This window comes from Cryptomeria japonica, chromosome 5, assembly GCF_030272615.1.
Source record: "Cryptomeria japonica chromosome 5, Sugi_1.0, whole genome shotgun sequence".
NCBI classification, from domain to species: Eukaryota; Viridiplantae; Streptophyta; class Pinopsida; order Cupressales; family Cupressaceae; genus Cryptomeria; species Cryptomeria japonica.
In genome coordinates this window covers 546,997,907-547,024,918 of record NC_081409.1, presented here as the reverse complement: position 1 = coordinate 547,024,918, position 27,012 = coordinate 546,997,907, and the positions used below count along the sequence as shown (strand labels likewise).

Sequence of the window (27,012 nt, the reverse complement as noted above, 5' to 3'; positions counted from 1 at the left end):
TTTCTTGCATGCACAAATATGTTAGATCCGTACACTTCCCGAACTGACATTCCTTTGTGTATGCTAGGGTCAAGGCTTCCCCTCTTTGACCATTGGTCTCTTCTTTGCGATTAGTATATATAGGCTGCTAAACGTCATTGTAAAGGGTTCTCTCCCTGCTGGCTTGAGCTACTGTTTGCTCTTTCACTTCCCTTGAAGATTTGTATATTTTCTTGCATTTCAGCAACTGTAAGTTTGGCCATGGGCTCGAGAATGATTTGAAATCATCATTCTTGCCTCTCTTCAACTTATGCATGTTGTGTATGTTTCCTTACCTTCATTATAAGTGTATGTTTTGTGGCTTTCTCTCATGTATATGCTGTGTTAACTTGTTTCCGAGTGTGACTTGTGGGAAACCTTCTCCCCTTTGACATTCGGCAAATTCTAACCTCCATACATGCGTTTGGGGTCATTCATGCAATTGAAGTTTGTACATCTCTAGGGTATTTCAATTGGTTCTTTGTGTCATTTCGGGGTGCGGAGAGGAACATCTCTTATCTTGGTGCATCACCTCCTTTCATTTTAGTATATCCTTCTTCCCTTTTCCTCGACAAGTTGTTAGAATAGGTTTAGAAGTAGAATTTGGAGTGTTGAGTTGGTTCAATACCTGCACTTGGATTGAGAAGGAAGCTAGCCTTCTCTGGAGATTCAATCCCATTGCGCAAGGTCCCACACTTCGGGGTTGTTTCCATGTTTCACGAGGCTGCTCAGCAAGGGTGCAAAATTTTGTGAAATTTTAACCCACATAAGTGTGTAGGAAAGATATTGCAATAGGGTGTCCTCACTGAACCATAGGCCCAAGAGAGGAATACCTTGTCCCTCTTGGCCTATGTGTCCTTGACTATCCATGGGTGGCATACCTAGTGAGTCCTCACCATTTCTCCTTATTGCTCTTCTCTACGTTCTCATGCAAGTAATTACTATGGTTATATTCATTGTCCATTTATAGATATTCATTCCTTTTGCATATACAATAACAGAATCAAACATGTTATACCACCTGAATCTATCATTTGTCTAAAGTCTACTTATCATTTTAGTATCTATATTCAGTACCATTATGATTCTTCAGTATATATATATATATATATATATATGAAACCTACATGTTAATCTATTTGTATGTGTTTTCTATCTGTATAAGAAATTCATTGGTAATCATACCCAGATGCAGTCCATCTGAAGGTCTATGTCTTTAAGTCTGATCCGTCTGTGACGTTGATGTAGTTCTGAGTGTAGTCCATTTCTCTCCAACTGATTCCTTTGCTTTATATCTCTCAATGTGAGGCAAAGGTCACACTTCTTCATCATGTGTGCCCTTTGACAAGAGAGAGACACACCCTTTTACCATTAGCACCTTTTGAAAGAGTGCAACTCTTCATTATTTCTGCCCTTTCAAAGGGACATAACCTTTCACAATCAGATCTGCACTTCTGATTCCCAAATTATCCCCCCTTCAAATGAGTTCTCTCTTTTATACCTCATATTTGGTGGAGTCACAACTCATCATTTCATGCCTTTTCACCATTCATTAACTTTAATCAAATTTAAATTATATTAATTTTTGTTCATTTACACTTTAATTTAATTTAATTTTTATCTTTTTTTGTATCTTAATTTTAATATTACTATTTATAATTATATTTCAAAGTGGGGATATTACAGTCCGCCCCACTTAAGATTGCTTGTCCTTAAGCAATGCCAATTTTCTCAAGCTGAGTCATCCACCAAGATGAGGATTCCCCAAATTAACCATTGGGAATTTGTAATCTTTCTTGTGATGTAATTAGCTTCTTCTATACACTCTAAGATAATTTAGGAATTGGAGGTTCTATAGCAATTGATTTTTCTTTGATTATCTTGGTTATGTCCATTTGTGCTAACATGATAGACATGTTGGAAATACATCAGATCAAACACGGAGCATACACATGAAAACATGAAGCATGCACATGAATATATGTAGACACAGAGCATATATACGAATACACGTATTGTCAGATTTCTTCTCATTGACTAGAATGATTCATCGCTTCATCTTTACCCTACAGGATGGCAGGATCAAAGCTCTGATACTACTTGTAATGTCCCCTTTTTGAATTGTCTTGTAATTCTCCCTGATTTTCACAAATTCCACCTAAAGAGAACATAATAGATTTATAGATACAATTCTTATCTAAAGACAAGATAAATTAAACCTGTGTTTTAGGGTCTGTGGTCAAGTTAGATAGCAATATATGTATGCATGTACAAACACATATAATATATCCATATTAGAGATTTAGAGAAATACTCTTATGCCATATAAGTCTGGTTAATACTTCCATGTCATGTACTAATCTCAAGGGCCCAAAAGTAGCAAAGATGGAGATAGGGAATGATGTTGTACCCTATACGATGTTCCCCTCTATCATGCTATCTCTCCTTTCTACATTTGAGTATCCTTGACCCCCAATAATTAAACCCACATGTGTGTGTAGGAAAGATATTGCAATAGGGTGTCCTCGCTCAACCCTATGCCCAAGAGTGGAATCCTTTGTCCATCTTGGCCCATGTGTCCTTGATTGTCCACGGGTGGCTTACACATTGAGTCCTCATCATTCCCCCTTATTGCTCTTCTGTACGTTCTCATGCAAGTAATTATTGTGGTTATATTCATTATTGTGAGATTTTGCCAAGATCTAGAGGCAATGGAAAGCACAAATAAGAGAGAACAAAATAGATGATGGGAATAAACTGTATTCTATCAAGAAAATATTGATCAACTGGATCATTACCAGATGTTCAATACAATGAATATGAGCCTGTATATATAGGCAAGGCTATATGGATATGTGAGCACACAAACATGACATGTGGCTCAATAAGAAACAAGGGTAGATAGGAAATAGGTGTGGTAGGTAGGAGAAACAATAAAATATTCCACATGAGGTGGATCACTCACCGAAGGTGGAATTATCACTCCACAATAAGTGGATATGATAAAGTAGTAACAAGATCACACCATAAAAGGTGGAAATTCTCCTACACACTATCCCAATGTGGCACAAACACCCAAGTGTCTCATACCCAAACTACTAAGCTATGCATTATCCTAAGTAAACTTAAGTAAGGTGTAATAATATCCATGATGAATAATTATTTACACCAACAATTATCAATGTATAGATATTCATCCCTTTCACATATTCATTACCAGAATCAAACATGTTATACCACCAGAATCTATCATTTGTCTAAAGTCTACTTATTATTTTAGTTTCGGTGTTGACTTTCTGAAGGTCTGTGTCTTTAAGTTCTGAGTGCAGTCCATTTCTCTTCAACTGATTCCTTTCCTTTATATCTCTCAATGTAAGGGAGAGGTCACACCTCGTTATCATATGTGCCCTTTGGCAAGAGACCTTTCACCATTAGCACCTTTTGAAAGAGTGCAACTCTTCATTTTTCTGCCCTTTCAAAGGGACATAACCTATCAGATCTGCACTTCTGATTCCCAAATTATCCCCCCTTCAAATGAGTTCACTTCTCCCTTTTATACCTTGTATTTGGGGGAGTCACAACTTATCATGTCATGCCTTTTGACCATTCATTAACTTTAATCAAATTTTAATTACATTTAATTATATTCATTTATATTTTAATTTAATTTTAATTTTTTCTTTTTTTGTATCTTAATTTAATTAGTATTATTTATTATTATATTTCAAAGTGGGAACATTACAATCTGCCCCACTTAAGATTGCTTGTCCTCAAGCAGTGCCAGTTTTCTCAAGCTGAGTCATCCACCATTGGGAATTTGTAATCTTTCTTGTGATGTAATTAGCTTCTTCTATACACTCTAAGATAATTTAGGAATTGGAGGTTCTATACCAAGTGATGATGCTTTCATTATCTTGGTTATGTCCAGTTGTGCTAACATGATAGACATGTTGGAAATACATCAGATCAAACACAGAGCATACACATGAAAACATGAAGCATACACATGAATATATGTAGACACAAAGCATACACACGAATACACGAATTGTTAGATTTCTTTTCATTGACTAGAATGATTCATTGATTCATCTTTACCCTGCAGGATGGCAGGATCAAAGCTCTTATACCACTTGTAATGTCCCCTTTTTGAATTGTCTTGTAATTTGCCCTGATTTTCACAAATTCAGAATTCCGCATAAACAGAATATAGTAAATTTATAGATACAAATACATACATAGCTATTAAAAATTAATACTATTAAAATACCATTTAACTCTCAAAATTACCCAAAAACAAGAAGATAAAACTAAAACAACATGATAGTCTACCTTCCAAAGCCATGCTCCCAACAATGATGAAAAGAGTTATTTTTCTCATTTCCAAGTTTTTCCTAAATCTTAAGTGTTTCTTCCTCTCCAATCCCCATTTGCTCCTGCATTTTCCACTCCTAATATGAATAATAATTCAAAACACACAGCACCCCTTCCGAAACCATGGAAAAGGGCTCATAAACGAAGGCCTTGTCACCTTCTTCCCATCAATGGGAAGGAGCCACATGGAACTCCTCAAAGGCAAGCACATAGTTGGTCAACAAAACCTTCCATCACCAATAAATGCTCTTACATAGCATTTAATAGACTTACAAACACATTAAATACTTCTGACACACCCATGTGTGCACACATGGGTTCTCATATTTCAACAAAGGTGGAGTGGAATCTGCTCTACCTCCAAACAAATGTATTTATAAATGCTAGACAAAAAATCAAAATAAAAATCAAAATAAGGAAAATTGACTTTTTAGAAGCCACTAATGTTGAAGTTTTTCATATTGGAACCCTCCAAGGGCTTCCAAATCCAAACACATACCCAAAGGGTTTCAAATATGCATAAAAATAAAGAAAATTAACTTTTCAGAAGCCACTATTGTTGACTTTTTCCATAAATGGGAATTTCAACTTTAAATTTCAAATTTAAATTCTAAAATCTTTGGAACACTTTTCAAGCTGTTGGAATAATTGTTGTCATTGATGTCAAAGGAGGATCATTATAGATGTTATATGCTAATGAGGTTTTAACAATAACAGGAAATATTTATTGCATTCAAAGTCATAAAATCAACCTTAAAGGGCCGACTCATTTAACCTCATCTTGGTGCTTAATTTTTGGCACTCTTATTGGGTAAATCACCCATCCTTGTTTTGGCCAACCTTGCATTATGGATTGCCCCCCTTGGCGCTTTTGAAAGATTAAAATATTTCTGTTTTAATATGGGCTGATCTCACGAGTAGTTGCCCTCATTTGGGAGATTTAAAACAAATATTTTATCTTGCATATGGCCGACCTATTAGAGGAAGAATCACTTCCCTTTGAAGGGGCATGGAGGTGGTATATATAGAAGATTGTGGGGGTAAATGAAAGCAAGATTTTAATGCAATATCTTTCTATATACAAGCAGACTTATGAGAAGATCTAAAGGAATTATAATCAGACTTCATGAGCAGATGTAAAGGAGACCTATGAACAGATTCAAAGGAGATTTTTGAGCAGTTTTAAAGCAGATAGCAAATGTGAAGGAGATTTATGAGCAGATTCAAAGGCGATGTTTGAGCAGTTTTAAAGCAGATTTATGAACAGATCATTCAAAGCAGATTTAAGGAGAAGATATTTCAAGGCAGATTTTGGAAGGAGATTTATTCTTAAGAATACTAAGACTTTGTTGTGTTAGAGGTTGATGCCTCTCAATAGAAGAGATTGATGTCTCTTTCTGGTTTGGTGCTCAGTAGCGAGGATTGGTGTCTTCAGTGGATTGGTGCCTACAAAGATTAGCAGGGATTGGTGCCTCTAGTAGGTTGGTGCCTACAAAGTTTGTAAGAGAATTTTATATAAACAATCTTTTGCCATGGCTTTCTTCCAAAAGGGTTTCCATGTCAATATTGTGTTAATTGTTGATGTTGTGTGATTGATATTATTGTGATTATTAATTTGCAAAAGTAAAAGATTACCTTATTCACCCCCCACTTATAAGTGTGTGCTCATCACAAGCAACATAGAGCACATCCCACATCACATACTTAGGGTTAAAGGACTATGAAGTAAGCATAAGGCTAAACAGGTAGAGTCTTGGTTACTTGTGACCAAGATGATAAAATGGTATTGCTAGGAAGACAAACTTAAGATCTCATTTCTCCATGAGGTGGAGTTAAATGTTGGACAAACAATAGCAATTTCTCCAATGCCTCCAATTGGAGTCTTGCATACTCATTGCATATGTCAAAACTCATCGTGTCACATAGCTGAAGCAAAATAGCATTAAACCATCAAATGCATAATCATACACAAGATAGCTCACATATACATACATCGACATGTTCAAAGCATCACATTGGTAATCACTCACACAATCATAGCTTGAATTGGATTCACAAATCTATACAATAAATCAATCACAATATATCTTATAAAAACATCTAACATCCTATCACAATCAACATGCATAAATGTCATTAACCATACTAGTCATGATAGAATTCATAAAACTGAATGATCCATAATAAGAACTAGTTACCGACATAATCCAAGTCACTTATTTTATACAACATAACAGTTTAAAAATTAATAATGATGATATTGATAAGCATTGCTCATCATGTAATAATTCAATAATCATATAATCATAGTCATAAGTGGATCGTCACAACAATTAAAAAAAAAGTGTATCATTACATGGATTAAAATAACATCATAGAATATATGAGGGTACAATGAGTGCAAAGAGGTCACATTTTAATGCTTTAATGCTTTTAATGCTTTGTTTGACATCCAAATTTCTACTCTAGAACCTAACATTCCCCTTACAAAGCTATTGCAACTCCAAGCCTGACACATTCTTAAGTCACACATGTCGTTGCAAGTACTTATGTCTTCTAGTGCTACCTACCCACTTTATATGTTGTAAGGTTAAATATATTAAGTTGCACCTTATTATTGTAAATTGCACATTCCCCAGCCCACTTAGCACACTAGAGTCTAACTTGTAGAAAGGACAAGAATAATTTCCAGAGCATCTGGTGACATATCACTGTGAAGGTTTCTGCCAGAAGGACCAATGATTATCACACTTTAAGACAAAGTGGATTTATTCAACTGAAATCCTTATCAAAATGAATTTTAATACAGCTTCCAAAGGTAATCTGGACATAGCAGTAGCTGAAATTATCCTAAGGAATTGTAAAGGATAAATCATAAATGATGACCTTCTATGCTTGAGGAATCTTAAACCTTATAAATGATACCAAGATATAGAATTAGGGTTGAGTGAGATTTCCTCCTTATTATAATACCTTTGAAGAATAAATTGGTCTCATGTTGGCATCTGAGGACGGTGACAGAAAAGGCATAGTCTTTTTCTTTAGTTGAACAATTATTGTTGAAAACAAAGTGGTTGTTTACTTGGTCAATGAAGGGATCAATCAAGTAAACACAGAGGCTATGCGTCATAATGAACAGTGAAGGGTTGTACTGGTAGCTTGCTTGCACTTTAAAATGTTGCTAGTTGCAAGGGGCTCTTACAATAATTTTGGGACTTCATATGGATAAGAAAGTCTTATGTGTCCATATTATGATTATACAGGGACAAGTCAGACCCCAAACCCCACATCCCCATCCCCTGTGGCGTCCACAGGATACAGGGACATCAGGGAATCCCCTGGCTGCTTGTTGCCCCCATTTATTTCAGGGACTCATCCTCAAAATGCTCCCTGTTGAGGCCCTATGACCTGGGGATGTCCGACAAACCCTGGGATGCCTAGGGATGTCCAGCTGTCACCATTTTTCTGCATTTAAACAACAATTAAATTTAAAAAGGAAGAAAAGGTGTGTGAGGCCACAAAGTTTCTCACTCTCCTCATCAAACTCTAAACCCTCTTTTTCTCTAACCTGACATCCATTTGCAACTCACAATCAACACAATCAATTTGCATTTTGTACTTGCAGCTAGGAAGAGGAAGGAGAGAAGATAATGCATAGATGTAAGAGTTTTAGTTGTTAACAGTTGTAAATTTCAATCTTATGGCTATGCCTATTGTAGGAAATTTTGTAGCCTTGGGGCCTTTCATTTTAAGGAAAACAATAAAATTTTAGTTTTGTTATATCTGCGATCCTTGAATCAATAAATCTTGAGCACTGAATCTAAACTTGAATATATATATGTGTGTGTGTGTGTGTGTGTGTGTGTGTGTGTGTAATGTCCCCTTATGGTCTATCTTGGTAAGTGGGGACAAGTATGTTGATTCCTATCAAATGATTGAGATTTAAACCAAGTGAAGGGTATTACACAGATTATCAATTGTTATCTCTTACCCAAATACGTCAGAATTGATGTAGAACTGATAGCAGGGTCTGATATATAATTATGAGATATACTATAAATGAGATTACTTAATTACTTATTGTGATAAAGGAATAAGACTGGTCTGATGTACGATATGCCTCCCAATTGATATATTCATATATATGGCTTTTTGGCAATGGTTTACTCTCTCTGATATATCAGTTTCTTATACCTATGTCTATGTATTTCTAACAGCGATATGTAACTATCTCTAATGATCCCCTGTGACAGAAGTGGAAATGCCTTCTTATAACTTGTGCGTTCGAATGGTAAGTTAAGGGACATGACCATTCATCATCCCTTACTACCGTAAGCTAATCGCCTCCTTTCACGATAATTATTATTATTGATTTGATTTTACTGATGGTAGCCTTCATACATAATCGACGTCTGCTTGTTATGATCGCTGACCCTAATTATTATTGTGCCTCTTCATAACGATATCAATTAGTTTATAATTGATGGTTCAGCATGCTCATCGACATCATTAATTATTTTGTTTACATCGGTTTGGATAGTAATCTAATCATCATTGATATTATTTAGTCTTATCTCACTACTGACTTCTGTTGACACGTAATCGATATCTGTCCACGCCTAGGATCATATTCGATCCTTCTTACTGTAATGTCCCGTTTATTGAATGACTCCTTCCAGTGGCGACTCTTCATTTAACATTCTTAATTATTAGCTTTAAAGGAAGGCGTTGACATTACCCAGAGTAACTACATTAATACTCATTAGTATATGCATATATAAGATGACGTTATAAATAATGTTATTCTTGCATATACGTATCTTGTCACTATTTATTCCTATGCGGAAGATGATCAATTTTCAGACTGATGCACATCCATGAGATGGCCATTAAAGTATTCTGGTTTGTTTATGAAATTGTGAAGTCTTACTTAGAAAGACGATCTCATATTAGATCAGGACCATGACAGTCCGCTCCTCCCGAACTCTTGTGGTGGAATCATCGCGTCATCCTTATGCACTTATTAATACCTTGATCCTAACTACACCATGATTAGTCATCAATATTAATAATACTGAACTGGGTCTTGTTTGGTGGTTATATATAAATATTTCATATTTTTAATTGTATTATTATTTAGTTTTTAAATTCTATTCTAGAGCGACATCGTCGTGTTTTGATTGTCATGATGGGAACATCACAATATATATATATATACACCATTGCCCATTGCCATCCCAAAAAATGGTCTCCTGGACTGTCATTCTCAAAACGCATCCCATGGCCCCTTGCTCTATGTCCTAGAAATGCTGTGGAACATAGGTTAATATATTTTACTGGAAACTTTGGCGCTTATCTACATCTTTGTGTTAATATCTTTACTTGATACTTTGACACCTGATCATGTATATTTATTTTCATGATAGTAGCCAGTTTGTCTGAACTGTATAAAATTTTAAAAGTTGATAGTTGTTTTTGATATGGTATTTATTCACCATGATTTACATATGCCCGCCTACTTCTCTCTTTTGTCATTGTTATTTTAAATTTTGTTGATAGAATTGTTCTTTTGTTTCATGAGAATTGATAAATGCCAAGGAAACGAGTTGAAGTTTCCATCTTGCCTTAGTGAGGAATATAGAAGGAAAGTTGAATTTGATTTTTGATTATACTTGTTTACCTGTAATATAATCTTTGTGCCAACACAAGAACAGCCTGGATTTCTAGTCAGTCATACCATGCCAACCTGTTTTAAATATTGCTTATTTTGCTTGAGTTATTTTCAACAGTATTTGATTTTTTCCACCTTTATAATGGTTTTTATTATTCTGCTCTTTTCGCAAAATACTGTGCAGGGATTTCCACAGGCTGATATTGATATTCCAGCTGTTCGTTCCGACCGAAATCGTCTTGCTAGTATGTTCCCTGTATTTTTATTGTGATTTCTAGTAGCAATCATTCATATGCTTCAGCTGTGTCTAGCACATCCGGTTTAATTTTTCATGTGGTTTGCTTCTTTTCTTAGCATTTTTAAATCTTTTCCTTCAAAGAGAGAAAGCTCATCTTTGTATACTTGTAGAGATAGCAACAGTGAGTCATCTGATGTTACCAATAGCAAATGTTGAATGGACAAACAACTCTTACTGAAAATTTGATTCTATAATTTGGAAGAATATATTTGATTGAATGGTAGGGGCTGTTTTGATGTGTGTTTTGTCATGCGAATATGTTTGAACGGCAAATGTTCCCCTACTTGGAAGGTGTTAGCCTCAAGGGTCTCAACCTGGTTTCAAATTGCAAAATTGCTTGGAATGCTTAAGTAGTAGAACACTTTGGCAGTCCCATTCAAGGGGCTTTGGCAGAATTGGCAGAATACTATGTGTCACAAACAAGGTCAGGTGATTTAACATGGTGAAATCAGCATGTATAGCCTGTAAACTCCTCTAATGAAATTTGAATTCACGCACATGAATTTACTTCAGACTTTACACAAGTAATTTTAGCATCATTGAATGGAAACCCATTTTAAATTTTTATGACAGCATTTAGACATGAAAATCAAACCATCTAGACATAAACATTTGAACAAATTTAAAATAAATTGTACTTATAAACCCTTAATAGCACATAAATATTAAATTCAGAATTGCAGCTTGTGAAAAGTTGACAAAAATGCTTTAATTTTCTGCATCGATCTAAATGGAATGACAATTCTGAACTTTATAACAGCAATGTGACTTTTAAAATTGTTTCTTCCCCTTCCTGCCAATTATTTTTCATCCGCTATGTCCGATCTTAAAATTCACCTCATGAGCATTTTATGTCGCACTATCAGCCTTTTACTTCCCTTTGGAACCAAGCTTCGTCATTTCCGAAGTTCCCTAGAAGCCCGATCTCTTGATTCTCCTCATCCTTGTGCCAACTCAAGTGTTTGGTTGGCAAACCTTGGTGACTTGGAACTATCCTTGAGGTTCCCGAATTCTCAAGAATCTCAATCCTACGATCCCTATGATTAGCAATACCCATCGGCCGATTGGTCACCATGGGAAGTCCAACACCACGTCCAATGATGTTCGAGTGCTAGACCTTTCCAAACAGTCGATTCTCCTTTGAAGACTATAGATCAAATCAAGTAAGGAAGCCAGTCATACTTGCGTCGGGGTATCGGAAGATCCGGGAACTTATGGAACTGTGCTTTAAAACCTTTAACTTGCTTATCGCCATGTATTACGCCCTTCCCGAGACCTAATCCTATGAAGATTTGCATGTACGTCTCTGTAATGTCTAATTAAACGGTGAAAGACATGCAAAGGTGGTGGCACAAGTTATAGCATTTAATGATGTCATTTCTTGCAGAAGGCATTTAATGTATTTTGCCTTGCTCATTATGACCTTCGAAGTTGGCCAAAGTAATGTATCACCATATTTTATTAGCATGATGTATTCTTTTCAGGGTTCTATCCCATAATGATCAGTTTCCTGTAATCAATCCTGATTTGAATTGGCCAGAAAACAAACAAGGAGATATTATCCTTGGACTGTATGCTCTTGCATGGAAGCAACAGACTTGTTTTGCAGGGTATAGGGAGACAGTGACATTGCTAGGAAAGATAGAAAGGCAAGATGATAATCATGACTGCCAATTACAAGAGGAAATTATTGCAGCTAGAAATCTAGGCAATTAGTCCAGTAGATTGCATGTGGAAAGATGGTGCTTTGAGGAGACGGACTTGCACCGATAATGCAACCGGATACAAAATTAAATAAAAATCCACAGGAAGACATACTTGCTGGATTGACAGACTTGGCTTGGCGATGCAAATGGAGTTATGATGAATTCATGCAGGTGATTTTTGTGCTTGAGGAAGAAGAAGAAAAAGTCGAAAGGCTTGATGCTTTCCTTCAAAGGGAGCTCGACATGCGGAGGAACCCTGCCTCTCCTGCTGTTTAAAGTGCCGGTTAGAATAGTTAAGTTGGTTTTCTAAATTTTGGCTTTGAATCATGAACTTATGTAAGCCACATGTGCTTTAAAGTAGCTTTCAGTTTTCTTTTGTCGTAATGATTCTTTTCAAGAAACCATTATCTTTAGGAGGTTACTTTCTTTTTGATATACATTGCTGAAGAGGGAAAGAGAAAGGACTGATCCCCCTTGTACTTTGATGCATGAGTGAGAATCAATCAGTCAATATTTTGGTAGTGATTTCAAGTTAGTTATGAGAAATGGCAGTATATTTTCTTTCTGGATACATAATTTTATATGTAGAAAATGGAGACTTTGTGCTTTGGAATGAAATTCTAAGAATGAGAACTGTCTGAAGCTTTGTATTCATGCATGTTCTTTAGATTAACATTTATTTTGAGATTTGCAATCAGTTCTGTGAATTCATCTACCTATTATATTATGAATGTATGTGTTTCAAAACTTTGGGTCTTGGTACATTTACATCATTTGGAAAGAATGTCTGTTAATTCTCCATAACTGTTTTTGGTGTATGGTGGATAGGCGAACTTTGAGTCATCTGCTTTGTGCTATTTTCACCCCTTGTTCTTCCCTTTGTTTTGCTTACTTGTTTTTTTTTGCCTTTCCTACTGTTAGTTGCATATTTGTCTCTAGCAAGTGGGTGCAAGAGAGTCTTTGAAATATCTTTTGAAGGGGCAAATCTGTACACTAACAAAAATAAGAATTGTACAACATGAAGTTGAAAAGATACTTGTATTTTCTGCCCTATTATATGAAATAATTTTTTTTGCCACTTTATGAAAACCTAACACGAGTAATTTCTACAACTGCTTGAAAAAGATAGCATAGTTGCAACTTCAAATCAAATCTGAAAAATACGATTATTGTGGACAGAATTTGAGTGGAAGGCTATACATTGACTTCAAAATACTACAACAATCAGTATTTTGATATGCCAGGAAGGCTTGCACCATATAAAGATTTAGAAGTGTTTGAAGGGTACAAGGCAACATTTCTTAGACTCTTCCCTGAAGATGATGTGCGAGATTTGATTACAAATGAGAGCACATAATTTCTGAATGCAAATGGTCAAAGTGTTGATGCTCTTTGTCATAGGTATAGGAAGGATGGTCATAGTTGGCGGTACTTCCATGGCCAATGCTTCCAAAGCTTGCAGCCCCTCACAATCAAAATTTTAGCACAAGTAAGTTTAACAATTAATGAATATTTAGTTTTTTAGTATTTATAGTTTTATTTATATATTTGTTTTCTAAATTTGAAAATTCTATTAATAAAATTATAAATTTATAACTTTAATTGTTTACTTTGTCTTCATAGGTTGTTAGTTCATCTGCATCATAAAGAAATTGGAGCACATATTCTTTCATCCACTCGGTAAAGCCCAATAGATTGCGATAAAAAAGAGCGGAGAGCTTATTATATGTGCATTCAAGCATGCGTCTTCTCTCACACAAGCAACATGACTACAAGCAAGGGGAGTAGAAGTAGAGCTAGGGCATGCTGACTTAGATGCTTCCACTTCTCAACTTGTTGCATTTGAGGACTCGAAAAGCACGAACACTTTTAGTGCAAGTGAAAGTGAAAGTGGTATCGTCATTGGCATTGGTTTATCTAATGTCAATGATGATGATGATGTTGATGATTTAGAGAATCCATTTGATGATTAAAACTCAAAACTAAAGTTTCAATTGTTGAAACAATGATACTTGAACTCGATATTATTATTTTGATATTGAACTTGAAGTATACAATGCTATGATGCTATGATCATGATGCTATGATTGCAAGTTTATGGTGGTTTTGTTGTTTATATGATGCTATGTGACATTCTAGTCTTAATTCATGCTTCTAGGTTGCGTATATATATATATGTATGTAGGTATGTATGTATGTATGTATGATTTTTACATTGTTTTTGTGTTAATGAACCCAAAATCTGTTTCAAAATTTTGCCTAATTGGCGAATCAGGTTCTTGAACTTGAATTTGAACCTGAACCTGAACTGAGAACTTAGCCCTTAAACTCATATTTAATTGGTGAAGGTGAATATGGTACAGTTTCAAGTTAATTGCAACATTTTCAAACTTTGAGCATATTTGTGCATGCTTGCAAGTGGAAAAAGCTATGCTCCCCTAAGTTCCCAGGATGGGGATGGTTGGGGATGGAGGGACTCGCTTTTAGATTGAGTTTTTTGGCCATTTTTAGGGGTTGTTAAGGGACAACTATTGAAAAATATGGTAAATTTTAAAATATAAGGAAATTTCAAATATTCATATGATGACATTAATAAAGCATTCATCATATACATTATAGAACCTTTGTGAGCATGGGTAATTGAATAGGATGTATTATAGAATCTATTCAATTATTATATCTGTATGTATGTATGTACGTACATACATATGTATGCATGTACATACACATGTACGTAAATATGTATGTATGTATATACGTATATATCTATGCATGGACGTATGTATGTACGTACACATGTACATATCTATGTATGTACATATGTACGTATGTGTGTATGTTCATATGTAGGGATATGGCTTGAAATATTCTTCCAGTGTGGACCTAAATCTAGAAGGCTATTCTGATTTTGATTGGGCAGGGAGTGTTACTGATTCGAAGAGCACCTCTGGTTGTTGCTTCAATTTGGGATCTGCTATGATTTCCTGGTGTAGCAGGAAGCAATCTTCAGTGGCACTGATCACTGCAGAGGCAGAATACATTGCAGCATGTGTGGCAACTCGCAAAACAGTGTGGCTTCGGAAGCTCCTTGCAAGATTGTCTGGACAATCATTGGAGCCTACTATTATTCATTGTGATAACAAAAGCTGTGTGAAGCTATTGGTTAATCCAGTGTTCCATGACAGAACAAAACATGTTGAGATCTAGTACCACTACATCAGAGATGTGGTACAGAGGAATGTTGTTTAGTTGAGATACATTTGTACTGAGGAGCAGACGACTGACATTCTCACCAAGCCTCTTGCCAAAGTGAAGTTTGTGCATTTTCGAGACAAGCTTGGAGTTGTGGAAAATGAAGCCCTTGTTGAGAGGGAGTCTCAGCATCAGTGATTTCTTGCGATGTATTTTAATGCATTCTTCTCTGTGAGAGAAGTTTGAGGTGCAAGCCCTTGTTAATGCATTCTTCTCTGTGAGAAACGTTTGAGGTGCAAGCCTTTGTTAATGCATTCTTTTCTGTGAGAGAGAAGTTTGAGGTGGAAGCCCTTGTTCCACCCTCTGGGAGTAGCCATGGTGGATGTCATGTAAGAGACTCCATGACTTAACACTTGTGTTTATTCACCCTCTAGGAGTAGCCATGGTGAACGTCATGATGAGATGACGACATCACATTCAGTGATTCCGTGATGAGCACTTGTGTTCATTTACATTTCTATTCATGAGAGTAGTCGTGATGGACCCACCCTCTGGGAGTAGCCATGGTGGATGTCACTATGTGACTTAGAGATCGAGAAGGATTCCTCCCTAGCTAAGAGGGAGCGTTGATAGTATGGTAGCTATGGTCGGACTCCTTCAAGGCCGACACAGATAACTTAATTGTCTAATTGGCCTATCGGCATTAGACAATTACATATACTGATTTAATAGAGAAAATTAATTGACAAATGAGCAAATACAATTTGTGTATATTAATAATGTGCCGACTTTGTATTAACCCGCCAACCTTAAGACGTGTTGATTCAATGTAAAGGATCTAATGAATAGACGTGATGTTTAATATGATGGCCTTCTCTTGGAGAAGTCGTGCTAGTTGTGGGTTCATATGATCGGGTATATATATGGTTTGTCTCTCTCCCTCAAATGATCAAATCATTCATACAATGAGCAGATCGAATATACATTATCCTACAGCGGTTCAATAATCAGCAGTTCGTGTTCTTCGTCAGCAGATCGATTTCATTCCTTAGTTGTGTGCTCTCATCTACAAGGCGAATCATTCCTATAGAAGTCAGATTGAACAAGTATAGATCATCATTAAGCAATTCACATTCCTACAGCAGTTCGGATTGCATACAGTAGTCTAGGGTGAATCTATTGCTTCGAAGTGTGAAGTAATTCTCTGTAAAGTTACTTGTCATATTTGAAATAATACAGATATACTTTATGCTGGGTTTTTCACTTTCAAGAGGAAGGTTTTCCCAGGGTACACTCTGTGCAATTGTGTTTGATTTACTGTCTATCAAATCTGATCGTAAAATTAACATATCAGACCCTGCTTCTACTTTAGTGTTAAGGGAGAAGGGTCTATACCCTCAAGGCTTATGGGTTGCTGATCCCCACCCTATCTTGGGACGTAACCTATTGCTTGGATTTAGACTGCCCCTCTTTGGAACATCTCATCCCCATCTTCTTAAATACTGATAATAGCAGCAAGAATGAATAGTATATACATATTCTCTTTAATGTTTATTTAAGAGTTCTTTCTGATTTTACAATCTAATATTATTATGTTCTGATCAAGACATTTTATATATATATATATATATATATATATATATGAATGAATTAAATTATATTATCAATTATTAATGTATTTGCTAATTACCTATTGTATAAATTAGTAATACCACCACTGCCTAAAAACATTAGTAGTTAGTGTAATTGTGGCTGTAAAGGCAGACAGATCTGAGTCAGATCTAGTCTGCCACTATATATGATATTAATTGACTGTCATACGTATTGCAGTCTATATTAATATTACTATTAATTTTGCTTAAGAACATTATCGGGCTTCATATATTAAGCATACTTATTAAACACATCCCCATGCATACCACCAAGAATGAGGATGTTACTGCCTGTAACCTAATAACAGTTCTGATCTGATCTGATTGATGGTGATGATATTGGATGCCTTTGATTTTTCCCTTTATATCTCTCCATGTGAAGGAGAGGTCACATCCCTTCATCATGTAAGTCCTTTGGCAAGAGACACACCCCTTCACCATTAGCACCCTTCGAAAGAGTGCTACTCTTCATTATTTCTGCCTGTTGAAAGGGACACAACCTTTCACAATCAGATCTGCACTTCTTTTTTAAATTAGATCTGCTCTTTTGATTTCCAAATTACCCCCCCTCAAATGAGGTTTTTTTCTCCCTTTTATATCTCATGTTTGAGGGAGTCACAACTTTTCATTTTATGTCTTTTGACCATTCATTAACTGAATTAAATTTTAATTTTATTATTACTATTTATTATTAAATTCTATTTCAAAGTGGGGACATTACAAAGGATAAAGGGTTTAGGGCTTCGATACTTAGGCAAAAATTTTATCTTGCCCTAATAGCTTTCAAGGATAAATTCAAGGCAAATCTAGGACACGGAATCATAAAATTTTGACAATCACAACACAAAAGATCTTATTCATTTCAATTCATCATTCCTCTACACCTGTCAGAAGACAGTGAGTTTCTTTGGCAGCTTGTGCAGATTAGTAACTTGCCCTGGGATTGTGCATCTCAGCTTGCAAGTCCTTTGTATCTTGCCCTAAGGTTGTGTGCCTTAGCCTGCAAGTCTAAATCAGGAGCAGTAAGCTTCCTTGGCCTTGTACCTAAAGCATTGTATTCAGTAATTCATATAGTGAGTTTGATTCTCACCGTCGTTTTTCCCATATTGAGTTTTCCACATAAAAATTTGGTGTTCATGTGTTTGTTATTTGTTGTTTCATCTTTCATTGGTGCTTGGCTAAAGATAATTGATGTGTTTGTGATTGAAGAAAGTTTAAGGATTTGCTTAGGACTGTTCACCGCCTCCCTCTCAGTCTTGTGGTGTGTTCAACATGAAAAATAATGATTGGCTGCTGCTAAGTAAGGTAATAGACTCAGCCACCAGCCAAAATAATCTTGCCAACAAATAGGCTAAGTAACTGCCCATAGACTTGAATTTTCTGCCTACATGGGTCTCAGCATAGGACTGGAGTACCAGCAAATAGGCGAAGTAACTGCCAACAACTGCTCCTCCCACGACCCAACAAATTTTGGCAGGTTTCAGCAGAGAAATTTACTAGCAGCAGTGTTTAAAATGTCCAAGAAGATATTGCAGTCCCAGCACAGCCAGCAATCCCATAAACTTGAATTTTCTGCCTACATGGTTCTCAGCATAGGGCTGGAGTGCCAGTAGGAGGAAGCAAATAGAAACCCAGTGAAAATACAAAACAAAAGGTGTGGGTTTCAGCCAAGACAGTTGAACAGCAAATAAGGAGACTAAATGAAATCTAGGTTCTTTTGGTCCTCATACCCAGCAAATGTCATTTTTATGATCAGAATTAGATTAAGCAGAAATCAACCAATATTTGAACAATTAACACAGCAATATACCCTTGGAAAACCCTCCTACTTGAGGGAGAAAAACCCAGCTATAATATCTCTTATATGATGAAATAAATCAATTACAATATGGCTAACACAAAGTAAATAATGAGGCCACTCACAAGGCCAAATTAATTGCACCAATATAAATCGATCTCCTTGATATAATTATCGAACTGCTATATGAAAATCTTAACTGCTGAAGTATGAAATGAATGAGGCAAACTGTGTATGTGAATTATGATCTGAATGAAGTCTTTGATCTTCATATATATATGCGAGTAGTGACTCTTATCAAGGGTCGTCCCTTTTCACATAGAGAGAGGCGACCGTACAATGTGAAGGGATGCGTCCCTTAATTAAGTCGGCCCAAATGATAAATAAGACAAGGTGGCGACAAATGCATGGGTGATGATCATGGGTGGCGATCATGATGAAGTCTCCCACCGCTAAACACGTCAACACTCCCTCTTTAGCTAGGGAGATATTTTCTCAGATACTCATGTCATGGAGTCTCTCAACATGACACTCACAATGGCTACACCCATTAGTGAAAGGGTTTATCACGGAGTCTCTCAACGTGATATCATCATGGAGTCACTCAACGTGATGTCCATCATGGCTACTCCCATGTGGAAAGAAACATGTGTCACTCAACGTGATGTCATCATGGAGTCTCTCAACATGACATCCACCATGGCTACTCCCAAAGGGTGGAAAGAACCACATCTCTGTCTCAGAGATGGACAAGGGCTTTCACCTCAAATTTCTCCATCACAAAGAAAGATGCATTAAGGCAAGTCACAAAAAAAAATCAAAAAAAAATCACTGATGTTGAGTCTCCCTTTCAGCAAGGGCTTCATTCTCCACAACTCCAAGCTTGTCTTGGAAGTACACAAACTTCACTCTGGAGAGAGGCTTGGTGAGAATACTAGCCGTCTGTTCATCAGTGCAAATATATCTCAACTGGATAGCTTTCCTCTGTACCATATCTCTAATGTAATCGTATTTGATCTCAACATGTTTTGTTCTGTCATGAAACACTGGATTGACAGATAGCTTTGTTAATTTAGTGATCAGAAATAGCAAAACTCAGAAATAAAGAGATGCAAGAACACATAACACAGATAACACACAGTTTACCCTGGGAAAACCTCCCTCTTGGAGGAAAAACCCAGCATTAATGATCAGATCAAAGCTTTTAATGTTAGGTGCAGATTACATGTGAGTTATTAGATATACTTATCCGATTAATGACTGTCCACAGTTATGATTGAAGTGCAGATTGAGATTAACCTTCTGCTAGACAGGCTTCACAAACAGATTGGTTTGCTGATCAGAATGTCAGATTTGCTTGAGTCTGCCCTCTACCTTTCTACCTTTACTTCACAACCAATGATCAGGATCCGGTGGCGAAATTCGCATGACAGAAGGTGTAATTCGCAAGGCAGCAGTAGTTTGCATGATACAATTTGAATGATATCTATAAGAGTATTTCTCATCAAATGTCTTCACTTAGAATTCGCATGAAGAGAGATCACATAAAGTAATTCACATGATGTGTTGATGATAGGTGAGAGATTGAGCCTTGTTATATATGCAAGGCTCAACCCATTTGATCCTTACACCACAAGTCAGCCGACTTGTGAGATATATTTACTTGGCGCCAAAAACAATATATTGAGATGTGTTTACCGCCCAACTTGGGGCCTAGGTAAATTACAAGTTACATTGGTGTGTTTTGGGCCCAGCCCAATTGTAATTTAATTGTACAAGTTACACATCAAATTTGAATTGCATTTATGCAATATTTACATTTGAAACATAATCCGAGCTAGCTATAATTTCAACAAGCTTCACACAACTTTTATTGTCATAGTGAATAACAGTCGACTCCACTGATTGTCCAAACAATCCTACAAGGAGCTTTCGAAGCCACACTGCTTCTCGAGCTGCTACACAAGTTGCAATGTACTCAGCCTCAGCAGTACTAAGTGCTACAGAAGTCTCCTTCCTGCTGCACCAAGAAATCATGGCAGACCCCAAATTGAAGCAACAACCAGATGTGCTCTTTCTGTTAGTTACACTCCCGACCCAATCAGAATCAGTGTATTTTGTAACTTCAGATCTGCACTGGAAGTATATCTCAAACCATATCCTACTGTGCCACGCAAGTACCTCAAGCTATGTTTTGCTGCAACTAGATGAATGTCTTGGCTCACACATAAACTAACTGAGAGCACTTACTGCATAACAAATGTACAAATGTCAGGTCTAGTATTGACTGGATACATCAATGAACCAATCAACTATTTGTACATGGTAGGATCTACTAAATCTGAACTAGTTGCAGACTCACACAACTTCTTCAAATTTGTTTCCATAGGTGTGGACATGGATTTGTAGTCCATCATCCCAAATCCTTTTAAGATATCAATGGTGTATCTCCCTTGACTTAGAATAATTTCATTGGGTCTTTGCCATACCTCCAATCCTATCCTAGAAAGTAATGCACAAGACTTAAATCCTTCATCTCAAATCTCGAAGCTAACTCCTCCTTACAGTTGTCAATGAGATGATCTTCTCCAGTAATAAATAAGTCATCAACATAAAGAACCAAAATTAGAGCTTCACCATCAATTACCTTGAAGTAGAGATTTGAATCTGCATCATTCTTGAAGAACTCCAAGCCCATCAAATATCGATCAATCCTCTCATACCAAGCATTTGGAGCCTGCTTAAGGCCATACAAAGCCTTCTTCAGTCTGCAAACATGAGACTCCTTCCCATGAATCACAAAGCCATCGGGTTGCTCAATGTATACTTCCTCTTCAATCACACCATTAAGAAATGTTGTCTTCACGTCTATCTGATGAAGCTTCTATTTCTTTGCTGCTACAATGGCAATAATAGTTCTGATGGATGTAGAACGAGCAACTGGAGCAAATGTCTCTTCATAATCTATTCCCTCTTTTGAGAGAATCCTCTACCCACAAATCTTGCTTTGTACTTCTCAATACTTCCATCAGCTGCATACTTGATCTTGAAAAGCCATTTGGAAGATACAATTGATTTTCCTTCAGGTCTCGGAACAATGTCCCAAACATCATTCTTGATAATAGATTGATATTCTTCATCCATAGCATCTCTCCATACATGCTGACTTGAAGCTTCCTCAACAGTGGAAGGCTCAAAATCAATGATGTGACTCATCAATGCCACATAGCCTGGAAACCTCTGTGGTCTCTTGCTTTCTCTAAAGGTGCCTCGAGGAGTTGCATACTTTTATGCCTCTTGCATAGTCTGTCTAGCCCATAGAGGTCTCTTCCGACCTATAACAATGTCTCTCGGACCATCAGTAGGTTCCAAGGGCTCAACTGGATCAATAACCTCTATTGGTTCAGTAGACTCCCTTTGAATCTCAGGAGTATGATCAATGCCCATCTCCAGAGAAGTCTCCTTTTCTTCATTATCTATCTCCATGTGTGAACCTTTGGAGCTTTTGAATGCAACATTTTCTTCAAAAGAGACATCCCTGCTGATCTCTATTTGTTTCTGTCCTGGAATATAAATCCTGTAGGCTTTTAAAGATTCACTATAACCCACGAATATTCCTTTCTTGCCAGATGGTTCTAACTTAGTTCTTTTATCTTTAGGCGCATGAATATAAACAGGGCAACCAAAGATTCTCAAATGACTAACCTCAGGTTTCACACCTGTAAATGCTTCTTCAGGAGTCATATTTTCTAATATTCGATGAGGGCTTTGATTCTGAACATACACTGTAGTTCTGGATGCTTCTGCCCAAAGAAAGGTTTGTAGATCTTGATCATGGATCATGGCTTTGGAAGGTTTGTAGATCTTGATCATGGATCATGGCTTTGGCTGCCTCAACTATAGATCTATTCTTTTTTTCTGCAACTCCGTTTTGTTGAGGATTGTAAGGAACACAAAACTCCCTCTTAATCCTTGCCTCAATACAAAAGTTACGGAAACCTCGAGAGGTGTATTCTCCTCCGTTATCAAATCTCAAAACTTTGATCCTTTTACAAATTTTCTACTTGTGCCTTTAATTCTTTGAATTTCTCAAGCACTTCTTCAGATTCTTTAGATTTCAAAAAGTAAATCCAAGTCTTTCTAGAGTAGTCATCAATGAAAATTACATAATATTAAAAACCACTCAAGGATGCCATAGACATTCATCCACACAAATCAGAATGAACAAGATCTAAAATACATTTTGATCTACTTTCACTACTATGAAAAGGACCTTTAGACTTCTTACCCAATGTGTATCCTTTACAAATAGCATCATGCTCCGGATTGAGTTTCGGAAGGCTTGTAACCATCTTCTACATGGTGTTAGGTCCTGTTGTGCGAATCGCACACCCATCCCCGTCTTGGACAGGGACCCCCCCAGTTTGTGCCTTTTTGTCGTGTCCTGAAATTTGGTTAAGTCTGGAATGCCCTGATCCTGAAATTTGGCTAACTCTGAAAACTGAGGAAACCTCCAAAAACTTGAATTTGCAATATAACTCTTGGAGGTTTGAAACCACTCTCAAACATCCTGAAAGTATATATGGAATATAACTTAAAGTATAAGAAAGGAGAAAGACATATGGAAATGTCACTTATACTTAAATGTTATATTCCATATGCTCAATTTCGGACCCAGAAGCCAAAAGTTGAAAAAGTTAAAAGTTGCCCAAACGACCCTCAAGGTCCGAAATTCACTTTAGACCTCCAAATTCGGACCCTGGGGCCGAAATTTCTAAATATGACGATTTTGCAAAAGTGTTTCAAGCTCCAAAATCACTTAAGTCCCTCTTTTCGGACCCTTGGAAGGAAATAAAAAAAGTGCGAAGTTTTAAAACGGACGCTTCAGGTCCGAAAGCCCGAAATACTTATTTTCGGACCCCCTGGGTTTAAAACGCGAAATATAAAAGGACGCACTAGGTCCGAAAACTGACGAAAGCGCTTCAAGCCCCGAAAAACACTTAAACGCCCAATTTCGGACCCTACCTCCGAAGTTCATTTTAAAATCGCGAAATTTCCAAACGCGCTTTTAGGTCCGAAATCTGGGTAAATTCGCCAAAAGACGTTTAGCGTCTGAAACTCTGAAGTTCATTTTAAAATCGCGAAAACTCAGAAATTTGTAAAACGCCTTCAAACTCCGATTTTGTAAACATGTTTAGGTCCGAAGTTCACTTATATTGCAAAAGGTGGTTTAGCTCCGAAAATGAGAGTTCGCCAAAAACGTGAAAAGCTCTGAAAATACACTTAAGTGTCCATTTTCGGACCCTAGGGGCGAAATGTTTGAAAATCGCAATTTTTGCAAAATATATGTAAGCTCCGAAATTTGCAAAAGGATGGCATAGGTCCGAAATTCGCCTTAAGTCCTCAAACTTCGGACCCATGAGCCCAAAGTGAAAGGTTTTGAAAATTCGCAAAAAGTTTAAATACTCCAAATTTGCAAAAACGCCAAAGGGTCCGAAGTTTTTGCAAATTTCAAAGGTGCCCTCCGTTCTCCGAAATTTACCAGAAAAGCATGAGAGTTAGAATTTTAAAATCTGCAGAGGTTCTCCAAACCTCCAGAATCACGCCATAAACCCATTTAAAACGTCCAAGACTCCAAAGGTAAAACACGTAGAAGTAAATCGCCCGAACACCATCAAAACCAAGGATCAAATTTCACAATCGAAGAGAAGGAGAAGCATTTTCAAGATACATCCCGCAAAGAGCTTCTCAAGCCAGACGTCGTAATTAAATTTAATGTTTGTTAAAATTAAATTATTTAATTTTTCAAATTGATTTAATGAAATGAAATTGGTTGATCGCAGGACGTCATCAAAGAACCAGGAGAAAGACCTGAAAGCGCAAACCGAGGAAGGATCGCAATTCAAGGCTAGGCGCTGAAGAATGGAAAAAGAAAAGATGCAGGAGCGCAAGAGCAACCGAGCATTGAGAACCGTGCCGTTGAACAAAGATGAAGTCCACTGGCAGAATTGGAGGCAAAAGGCAAAAGAACACTCAGTCTATGCATTCTCGAGAAAAGAGACACAGATGGATTTAATTCAAGGAATTCAATTCCTAAAAGGCTGAAACTGCTTTATTGTAAACTGCCTATGGGTCCCGTGCAAGATATTTTTGTGGATAACTATTCCCAACCACCAAGAAGATTGGATAGACCCGAAATAAAGCCAAATAGTGGTAGGTAGTTGAGATAGTTGCTGGTTGGATAACTGAGAATTAATTCGGCATTGGTCAAGGCTGTCAGCTTCTAGAAGACAGATCAGGACCCTTGGATGCAGTCCATCCTAGCCTTCGGTTCAAGATTGTAATATCTATAAAAGGCAGAGGCCTTTCTTCTGTAAAGGGTTAGATTGTTAGAGATTGAGAGATTGTTAGATAGTTAGATTTTAGAGTTGGAATAGGTTAGATCTTAGCAGTAGCATAGAGATGCTGCAGAAATTGTTGTAATAGGCAGATGAGATCAATATATAAACATTGATTTGGTGTTTATTGTCTTGTTTTCATCCTGTTTGCATGGTTTCTTTCAGCATTTTAGATAGATCTTTATGTTTTGGGTGTGCAGGTATTTGATAGATTCGGGCTCATACCACTGAGGATATGCTGATTGTATATCCTTTTGTGTGGTTAACCTGAGCCTTCGATTGTGCTTAGTTCAATTGCAGGTGTCCGTCCGAGCTGCGCCAGAATTGGGTGCTTAGCTGTGCGTCTCCAATCTGAAAATCTTCCAAGTTCCTTTGAAGATTGCACCGTTCCTGCAAGGTTGTGAGCCATTCTGGCCAAGCAGGAATTGGTTATGTTGAATCTGTCTACCCGCATACCCGTGTTGTTAGTTTTAGATCTCCTAAACCTTTCCTTTTGCTCTTTATTGCATAATTCGAGAATCACAGCAGACTAGCTTGTTGCAAATCGTAAGTCCCCTTGTGTTTCCAGCATAAACACATCAAGCCACTGAGAGATCCCGCAGTCAAGGCCTGACAAAAGAAACCTTGAGGTAGTCTCCTTTGATCAAACTTAGAAAACAGCATTAGAGACTTCCTTATCTCAAGAGAGAGTAGGATAATCAGTCGGCTATTCTATTCTGCGTTGGCCGTATGGAGTTTACAGCAATGCGATTTCGTCCACGTCAACAGGTCCCAGGAAGGACAACTGAGAGGGAGGGGGGGTGAATCAGTTGTGAACTAGTTGTCAATAAATTGTATTCCAAATGCAAGTTATTCCAATTTAAACTTAATGCCAGTAAACCAAACTTAAGTGTCGGTAAACCAAACTTAAGTGCTGGTAAAACAGATTAACAGATATAGCAGTACCGGTTTAACTTAATGCATGAAACATAAAGAGAAACAATATCCACAACACATAACACAGAGATTTTGACGTGGAAACCCGATAAGGGAAAAACCACGGTGGGAAACCTTACCCACAATTAGATGATACTAATGCAGATAGTATGTGTATACAAATGGGGTCTGCACATGCACATTCAGAAAGGCCAACTGCCTAGAGCTCACTGCTCAATCACAAAATATGAGTCACATTGACTACACAATTGGATGGTTAAATCCAATGATAATGTACTGCTCAAAATAGCATCTCCAATGCTGGATTCAGTACCGGTTAAGCTCTGAACATGAGTGTCAAAACACCTTCATAACCTTCCTTCAACCTTCGAATAATGTCTGCGTGATTCGCACAAGGATTTGCTTATTTTCGCTCTTCAATATTCAAATACACTCATACCATATCCTATATCCCGATCTTCAATAAGATCTTACAATCATTTATACAAAACCTAAGACCAAATGAATAGGTCGGCTCACTAAAGATATTACATTTAAATCAATTACAAATAAGTCTTGATGCGATACAACATGTCGGCTCAATACATTTACCACAATCACCAATCAATAAACAATCTCCATGACGTGTCGTGCTGATCTGGAATAGATAACATGTACTGGTCCATAACCTAGACTTATCTGCCAAGAAAAGGCAAATCTGTCAACTCGATTAGACCAATAAGCAAAACACCAAAACCAAACTTCCAATCCATGTCTTCGACATAACCAAATGATCTCCAAGTTATCATCGTTGCCGGTGAACAATATAACCTGCTGGTGAACACATACCGGTGACTGTGCATAAGCCACTAACCATACCGGTGAACATAATGAAAAACCTCCAAGAAGACAAGTGTTGACATCAATGACAAAACTAATGCAACACATGACAAAGTCATCCATAATACCAACAATCTCCCCCTTTGGCAT

The 27,012-nt window shown here is 37.0% G+C and overlaps 1 protein-coding gene across 1 annotated transcript in view; it reads left to right on the top strand.

The window, feature by feature from the left end:
• Positions 1-27,012, top strand: part of LOC131034569 (uncharacterized) — a 78,961-nt gene that overhangs the window by 27,044 nt on the left and 24,905 nt on the right. Inside the window, exon 3 of the mRNA XM_057966105.2 lies at positions 10,248-10,308. Coding sequence (XP_057822088.1) covers positions 10,248-10,308 — 61 coding nt within the window. The remainder of the gene's footprint in view (positions 1-10,247; positions 10,309-27,012) is intronic.